Source organism: Camelus ferus, chromosome 10, assembly GCF_009834535.1.
Source record: "Camelus ferus isolate YT-003-E chromosome 10, BCGSAC_Cfer_1.0, whole genome shotgun sequence".
NCBI lineage: Eukaryota > Metazoa > Chordata > Mammalia > Artiodactyla > Camelidae > Camelus > Camelus ferus.
In genome coordinates, this window is record NC_045705.1 from 59,420,543 (window position 1) to 59,435,980 (window position 15,438).

Below are 15,438 nucleotides of genomic sequence, written 5' to 3' on the forward strand. Positions count from 1 at the left end.
TTTTCCTCCTTTCCCTCCCTATCCCTCTACCATCATGAAGGAATTATGAAGGAAAAAAATATATGTATAATCTTTTTCATCTCTTTCAGGTCACAACCATAACCCCAGCCTCCAACCCCATCATTGGTGTCCTCTTGTCTACTCAAAACAACCGCTGCCTTTCAGCCCCTGACTTAACCATTGAAAAGCGCCTACCCTTCAGCTCCCTCTCTTCCTTGGCTTCCCTGCATAAGCCAGAGCGCTCTATCAGCCCTGAGAGCAATGACAGCATCTCTGAAGAACTCAACCATTTCAAGCCCATCGTCTGCTCACCATGTACTCCCCCCAAGAGACTCCCTGATGGCCGTGTGCTGAGTCCCCTCATCATCAAGTCAACCCCCCGTAACCTAAATAGAAGCCTGCAGAAGCAGACTTCTTACGAGGCTAGTCCACGGATCCTCAAAAAGTGGGAACAGATCTTTCAGGAGAGGCAAATCAAAAAGACCCTTTCAAAAGCCACCCTCACCTCCCTGGCTCCAGAAACAGGGGAAGACTTCCTGGTCTCTGAAGTTACCCATTCTAACAAGGAGAAGCCACTTCTGGCTTTAAATACAAGACTGTCCAGTGGGCAAGGACTCTCTGAGTGTACAGGACCCACCCCCACTGACCTTGATTATCTCCCCTCTGCTAGCCAGACAAAAGCAGAACAGGGCAGCAACAGTAAGAGGAGCACTGAGATCCCACTGGAAACCTGTTGTTCTTCAGAGCTCAGAGTGGGAGCCAGTGGGACTTCTTTGGAGAAAGAGCAGTTTGAAGGGTCAGGGTCAACCCCAGATGCCAAGTTAGATAAAACCTGTATCACAACAACTATGAAAATCTCAGCAGTTAATTCAGTGCCACCCAAAAACAGTGTTTCAGGGGTCCTTAAAACAAAGAAACAGCTGAAGACAGTGAATCATTTTGATCTGCCTAATGGTGTTCTGGCAGACAACTTAGGTGAGGAGCCACTTCCTTCCTTGCGTCGGGGCCGGAAAAGACGCTGTAAGACCAAGCACTTGGAACAGAATGGCTCTCTTAAGAAACTGCGGCAAAGCAGTGGTGAGGTGGGTCTGGCCCCAACAGACCCAGTACTGCGAGAGATGGAGCAGAAATTGCAGCAAGAGGAAGAGGACCGGCAGCTGGCTCTGCAGTTGCAGCGCATGTTTGACAATGAGAGGCGGACTGTGAGTCGCCGGAAAGGAAGCGTGGATCAGTATCTCTTGCGGTCCAGCAACATGGCTGGGGCCAAGTAGCACCTGATGAACAGTGTTACCTATTTTTCAGGTCTTTGGGCTTGATCATATACCCTGAAGAGCTCAGTGTTCTCACTTTGGGTTTCTTTTAATGGCAAAACACTGTCCAATATGGTTCTGAGAGGTTCTGAGGGCCTTCATAGTATGTATCCAAGGGAACTGTGTCTCTGCCTCCCTGTGACCCAGGCCAGAAGCATTCTTCACCCCCTAAGTGACCCACCCCCGAAGGCTTCTGGGCCAAATCTGGCAGCTTGGAATACGATTCAGGAGCACAGAGGCCAGGGTTTGAAATGGTAGAGGAAAAAGGGGATACCTTCTCCAACTGATAGATCTCCTGGCTTCTTTCAACAGGTGTTGTTTTAAATCAGCCTTGCAGATAAAAGTTAGTTCCATCTCGGTTCTCTGGCAGATCTGAAAAGGTAATGTTCTCCTTCCTCCTTACTGTTGCCACAAGTAAATATACCTAATGAAATCAGTTTTTATGCTTCTACAAAGTTAACGTACATTCTCTGTTTAAAATATAATATTTGATTAATGCTCTATAGTTGACAGACCACATTCCTAGTCACTGTTTAATGTGGTCTTCTCAGTAGACCAAACACGTAAGCCCCATTTTCAGATGATGGAATTGCAGTGCAGATGTTCAGATTCTCTCAGCTACCAAGTGGCGTAGCCCAGACTGATGCTGGGTCTCCCAACAACAAATCCCATGGATTTTCCACACTTAAGAGGTTGCCATAACGGACTGCAATCCAAGGGCATGCCAGGAGAACCTAGGGAAAGCTGGCTGGGCTTTGAATCTCGATTGTGCAGAATCCACATGGAGATAATTGAGACTGACTGGAAGTATAAACATATACTGTGCAGTTATCCCATCCCTACTGAATACAGCCTCTGTTTTCCTCGGGGTTCCACGCTATGAGATAAAACTGTACTTGGACTTCATTATTACTCTCCACGTGGTGAAGGGTTATCTGCAATGTTGATCTAAAATCCAAAAAATAATTTGCCCAGAAGTCAGGCAAAGAACAATACTGAAACTCCATACTATGGAAACAAGGTATCTAGCTGTATGCAGCTTGTAAATTCAGTCCCATGGACCTTTGGGGTTTATTTTCCTTAGCAGCTGACACCATGTGTCTTTTGCATCTCTGGTGGTGCTTGGTGCTTCTGCCCACCTGGGCTCATTGAGAGTAGGGATTAAGATAGGATTTTAGGGAATCTCAGGTGGGCTGGCATTCCCTGTGCATGTATGAGTTGTTACTATAAAGTCACGTGACTGGCATATTAACACACCTTTCGGATCTTGATATATCACAATGTATGTTGTCCCCCTCAGGTGGTCTCAGCAGGATACTGATAGTATTTCCAATGATGTTGCCATTGGTGAAAACATTTCTGGAACTGTCCTCAAAGTCTGGAGACATCTATATATGTAATGTCAGAACTGGAAGGGACGTTAAAGGTCATCTGTTCCAACTTCCTCCTCTTACTAAGGCAGAAGCTAAGATCCAGAACAATGACTCACTTATCAAGGTCACACGGGATTTACTGTATCACCTACTTTTGATTCTTCTCAGGAGATTTGCCTTGTTTCTTCTCTGGGCAGATCTTTAATTTCTGGGGTTACAGGAAAGAGAATTTTAAGTCTGAAGCTAGTCAGAAGCGATCTGAAGACTTGGAAAGAGAAGGTGGCTTATCCAGAGGATTTGGAGTCATAAATGAGGTGCAGCTATAAAGCAGTCAGAGCCGTTTTCTTGTGCAGCTCATAAACAGTTCCCAAAGAGGAGTTCCAGAGATGTCTTAAGCATTTTGGTCATCATTGAGATTTGTGGACCCTCCTCAGTGACTACTTTGGGGGAAGTGTCACTCACCTGAATGTACGTATGCTGTGTTGTGTGTGTGTGCGTGCACATGTGCAGATGTGTGTTTAGAAAACATACATCAATCTCATTACTGTATGTTCATGCCACTTCAGTTCTAGGTTCTACTAGCAACATACACCTGACAAAGGCTGCTGAAGGGAATATTGGTGCACAAGATGGAAGAGCTGGCACTGGCCTGTACAGGACAGGGAGAGTGACTTACTAAATGCCCTTAGAAAAGACATCAGTTACTGCCATTTCATAGTTTCTTTTCGATCTTAGTAAATATTATTGGAAGGCTAGTTTAATTGGTAGTAGCAAAGACACTTATTTTTCCACTTGACACCTTTGTCTGTATCTCCAATAATTTGAAAAACACTTTTCAGTTGGAACTGATTTTTGTTTTTGAAAAAAAAAGATAAATATTTTTAATAGAAAAAGATAGATATATATTTTAAATATCTCCCCAAAGTAATACTTTCATTTTAAGAAATTGCTTAGCAGTAGCAACAGTTTTAGTGTCAGGTGCAGAGTGGAAATTCTCGTTAAGTGAATATTCCAAGTGCTGGGTCCATCTTACTGACTACCTACTGTGGAGCCTCGAATGGTACTGACAGTTTTTCCAAACTTCCAGATGAGCAGTAGTCCTTCAGATACAGGCGACGCAGTTTAGATTAAGGAGGAACAAGGCTTACTCTTTAATCAGCTTGGCCTTGGAGGAGGGGAAAACCACTAAGGTATTATCTGTACTTTAAGATGCTTCCCATACTTAATGACTAAAACTTGAACACTTTCTCGAAAATTTCCCTCTCCTGTTGCTTGATTGTGAAGTTGGTCACAAATGGAGTTGTAGCCATGAATTCTTTGGAGAAAAAGACAAGGAAGGAAAAAACAGTGATGGGGAGGGTTTGTGAGCTAGAATGAGAGATACACTGTCTCACAAAACAAACGTTTGTCACAAATCATTGGAATCTGATTCACCATAGGAATTTCCTGTGTCCTTCTAACTCTGTTCCTTGTGTATATGCATTCTGTGTTTTTTCTTATTAAAGGGGAAGTTATAAGAGGTTGGAGGATGGGTCATTCTGATGGGAAATCAAAAAAATGTGGTGGCCTGAGTAGGGGGCTCTCAGCCCTTTTTTATTGAGTGAGGAACACTTTGGGAACATGGTCATGACCCGTTGATTATATTTGCTGGAAGAAGTCATCTGGGCCTGTTGGGTTGGTATCAAATCTGGAGATTATGCACCTAGCCCCCGGTCCCTTTCATATAACTGCCTCTTTTCAAAAGGTTAATTCTTTTTGGCTGAGGCGTCCCAGGAAAAGCTTTTGTTAAGTGGTTTCACTTATTTTTTTTTTAATTTTTGCCTGGAGGAAGCACTGGTGATGAATGCCTTCTGTTTGTTGTTGTTGTTGTTGTTGTTGTTGATTTTCTCTTAAAGAAAAATGCCCTTAAGAGAGTAAAGCTGCTTAATTAATTTCTATGTGACTACAAACTGACACACTAAGATGGAAAGCTGCCACGGTGCTTGAGTGGTGAAGCTGATGATAGCAGTCTGTGCTGTTCATCCTTCCTGTTCCATTTGATAGACATTTCCTGAGCTTCAAACTCGTGCCAACCCTGTGCTGGGTCATGGAGATATAGGGAAGGGAAGGATAGTCCTTGCTCCTGAACTCAGTGTCTGTTGGGATGTATTTGAATGTATGTGTGGCTTGAGAGTTTGTTGATGGTTTTATGAAAGGCCACAGTCATCTTGGATGGCCCATTCAAGATACTGTCCAGCACCCTTGAACAACTTAGATACCATCAGTATCTGTGAGTTTGATTGCAATGCTGTTTTCCATTTCTTAAGTGATTTTACCAGAGGAGAATGACTTTTCTCCTCCAGTGATTATAGGACAACAGCATCTCTTAAGAGCTGCTTTTAGCATAAAGCCCCAAGAAATGAGGCAGGCTGTGGATCACAGACACGGTCAGAAGAGGCTCACTTCTCAGCTTAGTAACCTCCTAAGCTCTTGCTCAATCAGACCTCTCACCAGAGCTGGAAGCAACTTGAGATTCCTTTTTTTCCTGCGTGGCTTTTTATTGCGATGGAAGGCCAGTAGGTGAGGAAGGGAAGAAAAATGAAGGCTGGATCATAATCATAAAATATTACATGGCTGAAATGGGCACGAAAATCATCCAAGTCAAACTATCCCCCCTGCCGACCCTCTTGTTTTTTAAGAAGTGAGGAACTTGAGGTTCAGTGCCTCGTGGCATGTTTGTACCGCAGTATTCCAGAGTCTGAATGAATCGTCCTTTACTCACACACACGTACAATTTGCTAATAAGGGGGACACCCAAATGGATTTAGGAGTCTTTTTGTTTTAAAAGCTTTTTCTTCCTGCTTTTTTCAGGTAGAATTAAAATGTACCTATATCCCCTGAATATATACCCATGTAGGGAAAATCCCCATAGAGAGAGTAATGTGAATGTGGAATCTTGGGAAGTGATACATTTTGATTGGAACAGCTGTCATTTTAACTACCAAGGATTAAAACCCAGCCAGCACTTCATTTTTCTTAGAAAATCAAGAACTCCTTAGGGACTTGAATTTTTCTCAGCCAGCCTTTTCCGCATCAACCTACAGATTGGTCTTTTGGCCTGTATTTTAGAAGTGAGTAGAGCTGCTTATAAATTCTTGTGACTCAATGAGAAAGCAGGTCTGCCTTTAAAAAAAAAAAAAAGTTGGGGGTGGGATTTTAGGAACAGAGGCTGCTGAATAGACTTTCCTCCAAAGATACCCAGAAATGCATCTTTACACATGATTGTTATCCATAATAGCTTTTTGAAGAAGATTGTTATACAGAAAAGAGACGTACGATATATACAGAAGACACCAGTTAGAGACTGGTTAAACTGGATGAAGGAAAAGTGCCAAGACTGAATGTGCACACTGTTCTATGTAATATCAGTATTTTTTTCCCTAAGAAAAATACATACTTTGCTTTGTGAGTAAATGCTTCCTTAATGCCTTGTCTCAGTAAATGTGGGAGGCAACCTCAAACTTGGGGCAGGCTCCCTTTCTACCTTTTCTGGTGTCTTAACTAGTTGGACAAAGCCAAGGTAAGGCCAGGCTTATTCCTCTCTCTTTGCTCTCATTTAATATGGGGTAGAAACAGGCAATGCCCTCTTCAAAGATCAAGCCATGAGAGCTTGGGTCCTGGCTCCACGTGGCAGCAGATTCTCCCTTGTTGGCCCTGCCCCCTCTCCAAGCTGTGCGACCACTGGGAGCCGGGGCTCTCCCTCAGTGGGTTCAACCTGAAGTCCTAACGAGAGAATGGATAACCATGCAAGGTAAAAAGTGACTATCTCAAATGCCAACTAATGGATTAATGAATGGATTTTTTTTTCACCTGATACACTGTTTACTCTCTTTGTAAAAACGCATTGTCCTTAGGGCCTTATCCCCTCCCACCTGGAAATAGAAAATGGGTTGTATTTTGGTATCATTCAACCTGCTGTTTGCATGAGAGTGGCGAAGGGGCTTGGATCCCCGGCACTGCCACTGCTTGCTGCCTTCTCTCCAACTCATCATAAAGAGCATTTTGACAAAGACAGAGGACTCAGAACAGGGCACTCCCTACCAGGGATGCTTCTGCCAACAAAGAAAATCAAAGGGGATGACGTGTTGTTTATTTAAACAGTACCAAAGTGCATTCTTCAATATATGTTTGCCAGCTTGAGGAGAGGCCCAAGTTGAAAATACAGTAAAGCAACCTCATGAATGTTCTGTTTCTAGTCCAAGTCTTATGTCTGGAAGGCAATCTCAGACAAATCTGAGCTGAGCTTAGACTATGTGCATTTGAGTTTTGATGCTGTTTTTGCTCTGGGAGATGCCCCATATTGGACCATCTTGCTTTGGCATTCAGAATGATGGGAGAAACTAGGAGGGATGGAGTTTCCCTGGTGTACAACATCTTTTGAGTTATAAGTTATTTCCAACTTACAGCTGTCATCCTTGTATTCAACTGTTCTCACTCCTAATGAAGGCGCTGAGAAAGAGTCTTAGTAAAGAACAGATGTGCAGGATGACATCCTTGTACACTAGGGCTGTTTTCAGAACATCTGATTTTTGAAAATACCCTCTTTTGGAACCATTGTTCAGAAATTCAAAATCCCCTTGGTGTCAGTTTCTCATCCAACAAAGATCTAATGTATCCATGTTCCATTTAAACCAATTTGAAGGACTGATGTAAGAATGCATACTGTACATGGTAAACCAGCACTTGAGGGACCTTTGAAATCATCTGGTACAACCTCGCCAAAGGAGGGTGGTTAAAATGATTTGCAAGAAACAGTGCAGCTAGTTGGAGAATAGAACTTGATTGTCTCTTGGTCCCTAAAGTAACAGAAAACACTCTACATACCACTCTCATTAATTCCCGTATAGCCTGGTGTGGTGAAGTGGGTGGCCCTCATTTGCAGAGGGGAAACTCTGGCTCTGACATATCCTGGAAGCTGGATCCTCTGACTCCAAAGCTACCTGCTTTCTCTGCTGCCCTGGGTCAAATGAACCTCAGAGTGGTGCCATCTTCCTCCACTGGGTTTAGCTAACAATATCGTTCGAGGTGATTTCTGGGTTGGATCTCCTCCTTTTGTACTGGGCCTGACAGGGCTAGAGAGATCAGAATCTCCCCTCTGTACCCACTAAAGGGGTGGGAGGATCCTGAGGTAGCAAGGATTGTGAGGCACAATCTGCACCTAAATCAGTTCTCTCCTGTGGCCACATCTGAGTCTACCCGGCTACTCACTGGAGCTTGGATAAATGACTTGAAAAACAGGATAGGCTTACCTAATCTTGGAGAGTTGGTGGTGGGAGAAATTTCTTCTGGTCTGCTCTTGTTAGAAGATTGGAGAAGTCCCAGAAGAGTGGCAGCCAGCTTCACATCTGCTATGGAGAAGGAAGGGGCTCTGGTTGAGTGCCAGCCCAGGGGGATGAAGTATCTTGTAGATGGGATTTGCCCGGGAGAGCTAGTGACTACGCTGGCAACAGGGGAAGTGGCCGCTACCTGAAAGACCCCCTTGATTAGTTCTGAATTACCATTCATCTGACAAATCTAGTCTTAGGCTTTACTCACTGAAATGAAGATTGGGTCATGACTCTTTAAAAGAACAAAACTCAGGAAACCAAGTAACTGAAATTTACTCACCCCAGAGCTGAGAATGTGTTTTTAACACCAGAAGGACCCATAGAGATTGAAACCCCTATTGATGCTATGGGTAAGTGTGAATGACCTGCTCTATGTCATATAGCAAACAAGACACAGGGTTAAAGTCAAATCCCAGAAATATGACCAAGTCCAGATTACTGTTCTGGTAGAAAAGAATGAACACAACTTGTAAATGATTGTATGTCTTCCCAAGATGCAGCAGTCCACTTGGATAAAAGGGTGGATGAGCTGACAGTCATACTTTGCATACTTACAACAGCAGGCAGGTTGGAATGCTGGGTTTTTTTGGTTTTTGTTTTTTTGTTAATAAGAACATGGTTTTAAGGGAAAGCCCAGGCAGTGCCTGTGGAAAGATGCCCACACTGGCTTCTGGTTGCCTAGCCATACCTGTGTATATACTGTGTATTATCCCACTAAGCGCCAACATGAGCCATTTCCCATTCCTCCCAACACATTCTTCAATAAATCTTATTGAGGGCCTCCTGGACCCAGGCTCTGGGCTGAGCACCAGAGGTATAATCAGTTCTTGGTCTGATACAGTTTGGTGCCCATCGAAGTCATACTGGGTTACAAAGAAAAGTGCAGTTCAGTTTGGGAGGAGAGTTCAAGGACATAACTGAGCTGAGGCTGAAAGGATAAGAAACATTAGCTACCATGTGGTCTTACCTAGGTCTTCCTAGATGTACTCAGCAGAGTCTCTGGGTAGCCTCTTAGTGGCTTCCTTCCCAGGAGTTCTACATTGCATGACTTGGTTGTACGTGAGGGAAAAGGGGCCAGCACTCTGCACACTCACTCTATAAACCTCCAAGACGGGAAAGTTAACAATCAGGAATGCAGAATGATCCTGGCAGCCTGGAACCCTGGGCTGAGGCTAAGATGATAAAATATGAAATCCTGCATCAGATACCAAAGGTCAATTTCAAGTATAAAAAAAGGGAACACAGTTCTGATACTAGTCTGCTGATAAAGGCTCAATAAAGCCAAAGAGGAAATATCATTGTTTTAAGAGTGAGCAAAAGGCAAATAGTATGGCAGGCTATATAAAAGAATGTCCTAGCCAGAGAAGGGAGTGGGCAGTCCTGCTGTGTGCTGCACTGGGCACAGCTAGAACACTGCATCTGGGAATCATGAGTAGGGGGAACCCCAAAACTTAGCAAGTCTAGGAGAGGCAATCAGTTTATTCAGGTGGTATCCTACATGGAATAACTGAAAGTTAAGAGCATCTGGCCTAGACAGGTGTAGCCTCTTCAGGATACGCTCACGTCAGTAAAGGGCTGGCCTGGCTGGGCAGGGAGAACAGGTACACTCTTGGCCAAAAAGCAGAGTTAGGACTACTGAGAGACTTAGGCAGACACTTAGCCCAATGGCTAGAGCCATCCAACAGCTTTCCCAATAAAAGAAGGGACAGCCTTTGGAGGGAATGAGCTCCCTGTCACTAGATGTGCAGGTGGGAGCTGAATGACCTGTTGGTGAGACTGCAAGAGGCTTCCTGACTTGAGGTTGGGACAGGATGTTCCCAGGAGCCTTTCAGGCCTCGAGCCTTTGATAGTGTTTCTGGCTAAAGGGAGCATTCCAGTTCTCTAGAACTTGAATCTAGTGCAGTTTACAGTGTGAATGATGGTGTGGATTCTCCTTCCTAACATTACGGGAAGGGTGGTTTGGGGCCTAGGAGATCCAAGGTGGTGAGTCAGCGACATGCCCCTGCACATGGATCTGTCCAGATGCCTGAGTGAATGAGATGTAACTGACTTTGTAACTTGGTATGTGCAGGTGACTGTATGTAATTAATTGTGTATGTGACTGTCTGAATTTGAATGTGTCTGGTATGACCACAGCTGGCTGTAACTATGTCACTGGCCACATGTGTGAGACTGGTTAAGTATGATGGTATGCAAATACTTCTGTCCTAATAGTCTCACACTCAAAATGCAGCAGATACTACACCATGCTACACCTGTGGCTACAAGACTGTATTTCTATAATCACCTTAATTGCAACTTAGGCTGTGGGAGTCTGTGCCATGGTGAGGACTATTAATCATTGTGCCACTGCTTCCTGGACCCTGAGAGCTGCAGGCCTGCTCCCCAGATCTGAATTGTAGGCACCTCCAGGAGAGTAGTCTTAGGAGCAAGCATTGCCCAGGTGACTACGTCAGACCCAGCATCCACCCTGAAATGCACACCTCTCCAGAATTCAGACAAGTGGACTTCTGATCCCCCTCTGCAGCAGGTGCTGACTACTGGGCACTCATAAGAATGGGACAACCCCATAGGCTGCCTTGGCCAGAACTAGTTTACTTACCTCAGTCCAGGTTGACCTTGCAGAGTCCCAGGGTCCGTTTTAGAGCCATAGTCCACTGTATTTGCATACGGGACTTCAGCTTATGTCCTGATCAGAAGACCTTGGGAAATTCCATGTAAGTCATCCTCTCAACTTGTCCCAGCTTTGGCCATGGCCATCCGATGAGGAAATTCCCAACCCCCTCTCCTCCCTCACCACATTTGCCCTCACAATGGAAAAAGCTGCCACACACACACACACACACACACACACTCTCTCACTCTCTCTCTCACTCTCACTCTCTCTCTCTCTCTCTCTCTCTCTCTCTCTCCCTCTCCCTCTCCCTCTCCCTCTCCCTCTCTCTCTCTCTCTCTCTCTCTCTCTCCCTCTCCCTCTCTCTCCCTCTCTCTCCCTCTCCCTCTCCCTCTCCCTCTCCCTCTCTGTCTCTCTCTCTCCCCCTTTATTGGCTGTGGGTGAGTTAACTTCTCTGAGCCTTAGATTTTGTGCTGCTTCTCTGTTTCAGCAACACTGTTTTCCATCCTGGCGCTTACCCCAGCTCTGCTAGACACGTGTGCCTCAGACAGGTTTCCCACAGGACTTCAGGGATGTGCATCAGCTGGGTTTCTTTCCCCAGTGCAACAACTTGGCCCAGGCTCCAAAAAGGAACGAGGGCTCCCTTGCTGTATGCACTCACTCTTTATTGCTGTTGCGCCAGGTTTCTGCCTGGCCCGAGGAAGGGAGGTCCTGACGATCTCCCCATTCTCTGCCACCAGTGAGCGAGGCCCAGTAGAGCTCCGAGGCTCGCGCTTGTCCCAAGGAGCAGTCAAGGGCATGGAATCCCCGTGGAGGGTGTGGGGCGCAGGTTGGGTGGCGTACATGGCTGTGTGTGCAGCCCTAGCCTTTCGAGTCACTGGCCATAGGCTCCTGGCAGAACTCGTCCATGAACTCAAGGAAGCGGCCAAACTTAGGGTGGCCCTCACTCAGTGCAGGGTGGACCTGGGGCGGCTCTGTGGCTCTGAACACTGTCCGTAGCGAGCAATGCACCAGCCGTCGGTAGCGTGCACGAAACTCCTTCAGCAGCTTCTTGGCCTCCAGGTACTGCTTCTGGTTCACCAGCCGCTGCTCCTTCCGCTGGCACAGGACAGCTCCTGCAGGAAGAGAAGCCAGGAGGGCCACCAAGGTCGCCCTGGGTCCACCTGACCCAAAGCAGCAGGGATTGGGTCCAGAGCCCCACAGAAAGTGGGATAGGGTAGGAAGAGGATGTTAAGGACCTGAAAATGGTCTCTCTGGCTTGGACATTAGAAAGCCAGTAAGTATGCCCTTCTGATTCTCTCTCAAGCTGTAGTTCTAGACGGTAATATGCTGTGTGACTTTAGGCAACTCTCTGCCTTACTCAGGCCGCAGTTTTCTCCAACTGCACACAGGAAGGTCTGGGGCAGATACTCTCTAAGGGTCCTTCCTGCTCTGACACAAGTCCTTTGTCATACTAGCGGATGAGTAAACTTCTAGATCTAGGATTCCTTGTAGCTGAGGACTGGTGGCCGTACCTAGTGGCGCCTCTGTAATGTTCCGAGGGTCCCGCATGCGAATGAGGACATCATCTAGCAGCTGAGCTCGAGTCTTCCGTGGGGGTGGAATAGGGATCCTCTGGGTCTGCCAGAAGGTAAGAGAGCAGAGTGTTATCCCAGTCTTATGCTCAGACTTCCATGGTCTCACCTCCTCACACAGTCACAGTGACATGCAGGGGAGAACCTGGGGGCACTGGGGAAAAGCATAGCTCTTTGAAGGTCCCAAAGTTACAGCAACAGCCACCCCTCTGTACCTGTGAGGATCCTGAGGCACCATTCACACACTCAGGTGGAGGTTTACCCGTTTCTCCTTGGGAACATAGTGTTTCTGAAGAGTGTCCAGCCTGGGCTTGCAGGAGTGGTGCAGGAGCGGGTGTTTCAGCATGTGCTGCAGGGCCTGTGCATTCTTCTGGATTCCTAGGGCAAAAAGACAAGGCTGAGTTGAGACATATCCCCCTCCTCCTGGATGCCTCTGCTAATTCTTCATTCCCCATCTCATAGCAGCTCTGAGTAAAAGGATGAGAAGCCCCAAGAAAAAAAACAGTATTCCCATATTCTGCCCTCATCTGTTCAGTGCCATCATTCATTCAGTGAATACTTGTTCCCTTTGTGCACAGATCCTAATGGAAAAATAGCACAGGAGTAGGGGAGGGGACTAACCCCCAGGTAACCCATTAACCTCGAGGGTTTACACTGCCAGGACTGACACCCAAGAGAGCACAGCTGGGCACAGTACAAACACTGTTGACACATCAGTCTGAAATAAGAGGTCAGAGAAGGTGCTGCCTCCTTTGTCTCAAACCAAATAGGGAGGATTTTGGTTGTTCAGTCTGGGGCCTAACTGGGCCGGGGAGGAGCTTTAGAATCTGACTACACTGGGTGTTTGTTCATCAGACCCTTCCAGAAGAGACTTTTCCCACAAAAGCAGCTGGACCCAAACTGGCTGGAATCTCTCAACTGCTGTGGCTCCCCAACAGGCCAGGGGCCCTGACGTGTAGGGTTCCAAACAAACCAGGATACCCTCAGGGACCCTTTGACAGATATTCTGTCAGAGGATACCACCTGGCTTGGAAAAGAGGCTTGGCTCCAGCTTTGGCTTTGCCCTGACTTTCTCTGAGCCACGGAGGGCCTGTCACTCTGGAACCATTCTCCTCACATACCTTTTGGCTCAGGGAAGGCCGGATCAGGTTTGGCTGTCAGCAGCTCCTCATAGCCATGGTACTTGCTGGGGAGGGAGGCAGATGGGAGCTTCTTCTGAGTCCTCTTCACAACTCTGGGTACTGTGGGTGGTCTTTGGCCTTTCTCCTTTACTTCTGAGTCATCCTTCTGGAAGATGGAGGAAGACAGCCCACTCACCTGTGTACAGGAAGAAAAAGAAAATTCATTCCATTAACACTTCTGAGTTCTGTGTGGGTCCCCATGCTGCATCCTTTTAAGGGCAAGAACCAAGACTGGAGTGAGAGGAAGCAGACATGAAAATAGATGATGACCATACACCTTGATAAATGCTGCAACAGAAGGGAGCACAAGGGTTCTGGGTGAGCCCACAGAAAGCCCTCACCAGCCTGGGGGACCAGAAAGTTTATTGGAGGGATTGATGCCTTAGCCTGAGCTAAGTCTTGAAGACCCAGGAGAGCCATTCCCAGGCAGGAGTTTGGCAGGGGCGGGGGGCTGCAAGTGATGAGAAAGGAGGACGAGGACTGCTGCTGGGAGGGAACAGCATAAGCAAAGATGCATAGGTCAGATGCAGCAAAGTGCATTTGGGGGAAATAAAAATTGGTGTGGTTGGAGGGTACTGTGAAGAAACAGGCAGCTGGAGCGATAAACAGGGCCCAGGTCAGTAAGGACATTTTAATGCCAGGCTGAGGGTGTTTGTTTTGGTTTTGTTGGTATTTTATCTTTGCTGTACTGGCAAGCTATTGAGGAGTTCCAAAGGGATGAGTGAATACTGTCTGAATTCACTTTTTTAGCCTTACCCTGATGGTACTATAAGAAACATCTTTGTGGGGAGGGTATAGCTCAAGTGGTAGAGTGCATACTTAGCATGCACGAAGTACTCGGTTCAATTCCCAGTACCTCCTCCAAACATAAATAAATAAACCTATTTATTTATCCACCCCCCAAAATAAATAAAAATTAAAAAGGATAAAAAATAAGAAACATCTTTATGAAACTGATAGGGATGTAGTTATACCCTTTATTTAGATTTATAGCTACTAAAGAAATAGAAAATCTGGATAGACCTATAACAAGCAAAGAGACTGAATTAGTAATTTAAAACCTTCCCACAAAGAAAAGTCAGGACCAAATGGCTTCAGCAGTGAATTCTACCAAACATTTAAAGAAGAACTATGAATCCTTCATAAACTCTTCCAAAAATAAGCGGAAGGGGGAACACGCCCAGCTTATTCTCTGAAGTCAGGATTACCCTGAACCCAAACTAGGGAAAGACATCACAAGAAAGGAAAACTACAGACCAACATCCCTATGAATATAAACACAAAAATACCCCCAAATACTAGCAAACTGAATCAGCAACAGATGAAAAGCCATGACCAAGCGGAATTTATCCCAGGTGTAAAAGATTGGTTTAATATCTGGAAATCAATTAATGTAATACATCATATCAACAGATAAAGGGAAAAACACAAAACCTCAATAGACACAGGAAAAACATTTAGCAAAATTTAACACTCCTGCTCTGTCTCCAGATCCCTTTCCAGTGTCTTCAAGGTTTCTGGACTCTGCGTGGAATAAAGATAGTCTCTTTGATAAGTGGTCCTGGGAAAAGTGGACGTGTAAAAGAATGAAATCAGAACACTCTTTGACACCATATACAAAAATAAAATAAAAATGGATTAAAGACCTAAATGGAAGACCAGATACTACAAAACTCCTAGAGGAAAACATAGGCAGAACACTGACATAAATTGCAGCAGTTTTTTTTTTTTTTGGATCTGTCTCCTTAAGCAAAGGAAACAAAAGCAAAAATAAATTCATGGGCTCTAATTAAAACTTGAAAGCTTTTGTACACAAAGGAAACCATCAACAAAATGAAAAGACAACCTACTGAATGGGAGAAGATATTTGCAAATAAGGGGTTAATATACAACATAATTAAATAGCTCATACAATTCAACGTCAAAAAAACAAACAACCTGATTAAAAAGTAGGCAGAAGAACTGAACATTTTTCCAAAGAGGACATGCAGAAGGCCGATAGACACATGAAAAGATGCTC

The 15,438-nt window shown here is 45.4% G+C and overlaps 2 protein-coding genes across 26 annotated transcripts in view; one reads left to right on the forward strand and one right to left on the reverse strand.

Moving 5' to 3' along the window:
- RNF169 (ring finger protein 169) overlaps positions 1 to 6,142 on the forward strand; it is an 82,290-nt gene extending 76,148 nt beyond the window's left edge. The window contains exon 6 of the mRNA XM_014556690.2: positions 90 to 6,142. Within this exon, the coding sequence (XP_014412176.2) occupies positions 90 to 1,271 (1,182 nt within the window). The 3' untranslated portion in view covers positions 1,272 to 6,142. The remainder of the gene's footprint in view (positions 1 to 89) is intronic.
- The window catches only part of XRRA1 (X-ray radiation resistance associated 1), a 172,317-nt gene that overhangs the window by 74,765 nt on the left and 82,114 nt on the right, over positions 1 to 15,438 (reverse strand). For 20 of the 25 annotated variants that reach the window (XM_032489363.1, XM_032489371.1, XM_032489368.1 and 17 more), the window contains 6 exons: positions 13,359 to 13,554; positions 12,500 to 12,615; positions 12,178 to 12,283; positions 11,182 to 11,778; positions 9,017 to 10,751; positions 7,441 to 8,067 (listed from right to left, as the gene is read on the reverse strand). In XM_032489363.1, coding sequence (XP_032345254.1) covers positions 11,525 to 11,778; positions 12,178 to 12,283; positions 12,500 to 12,615; positions 13,359 to 13,554 — 672 coding nt within the window. In that variant the 3' untranslated portion in view covers positions 7,441 to 8,067; positions 9,017 to 10,751; positions 11,182 to 11,524. Of the gene's footprint in view, positions 1 to 7,440; positions 8,068 to 9,016; positions 10,752 to 11,036; positions 11,779 to 12,177; positions 12,284 to 12,499; positions 12,616 to 13,358; positions 13,555 to 15,438 lie in introns of those variants that run through there. The other 5 variants (XM_032489355.1, XM_032489354.1, XM_032489352.1 and 2 more) reach the window with 4 other exon arrangements.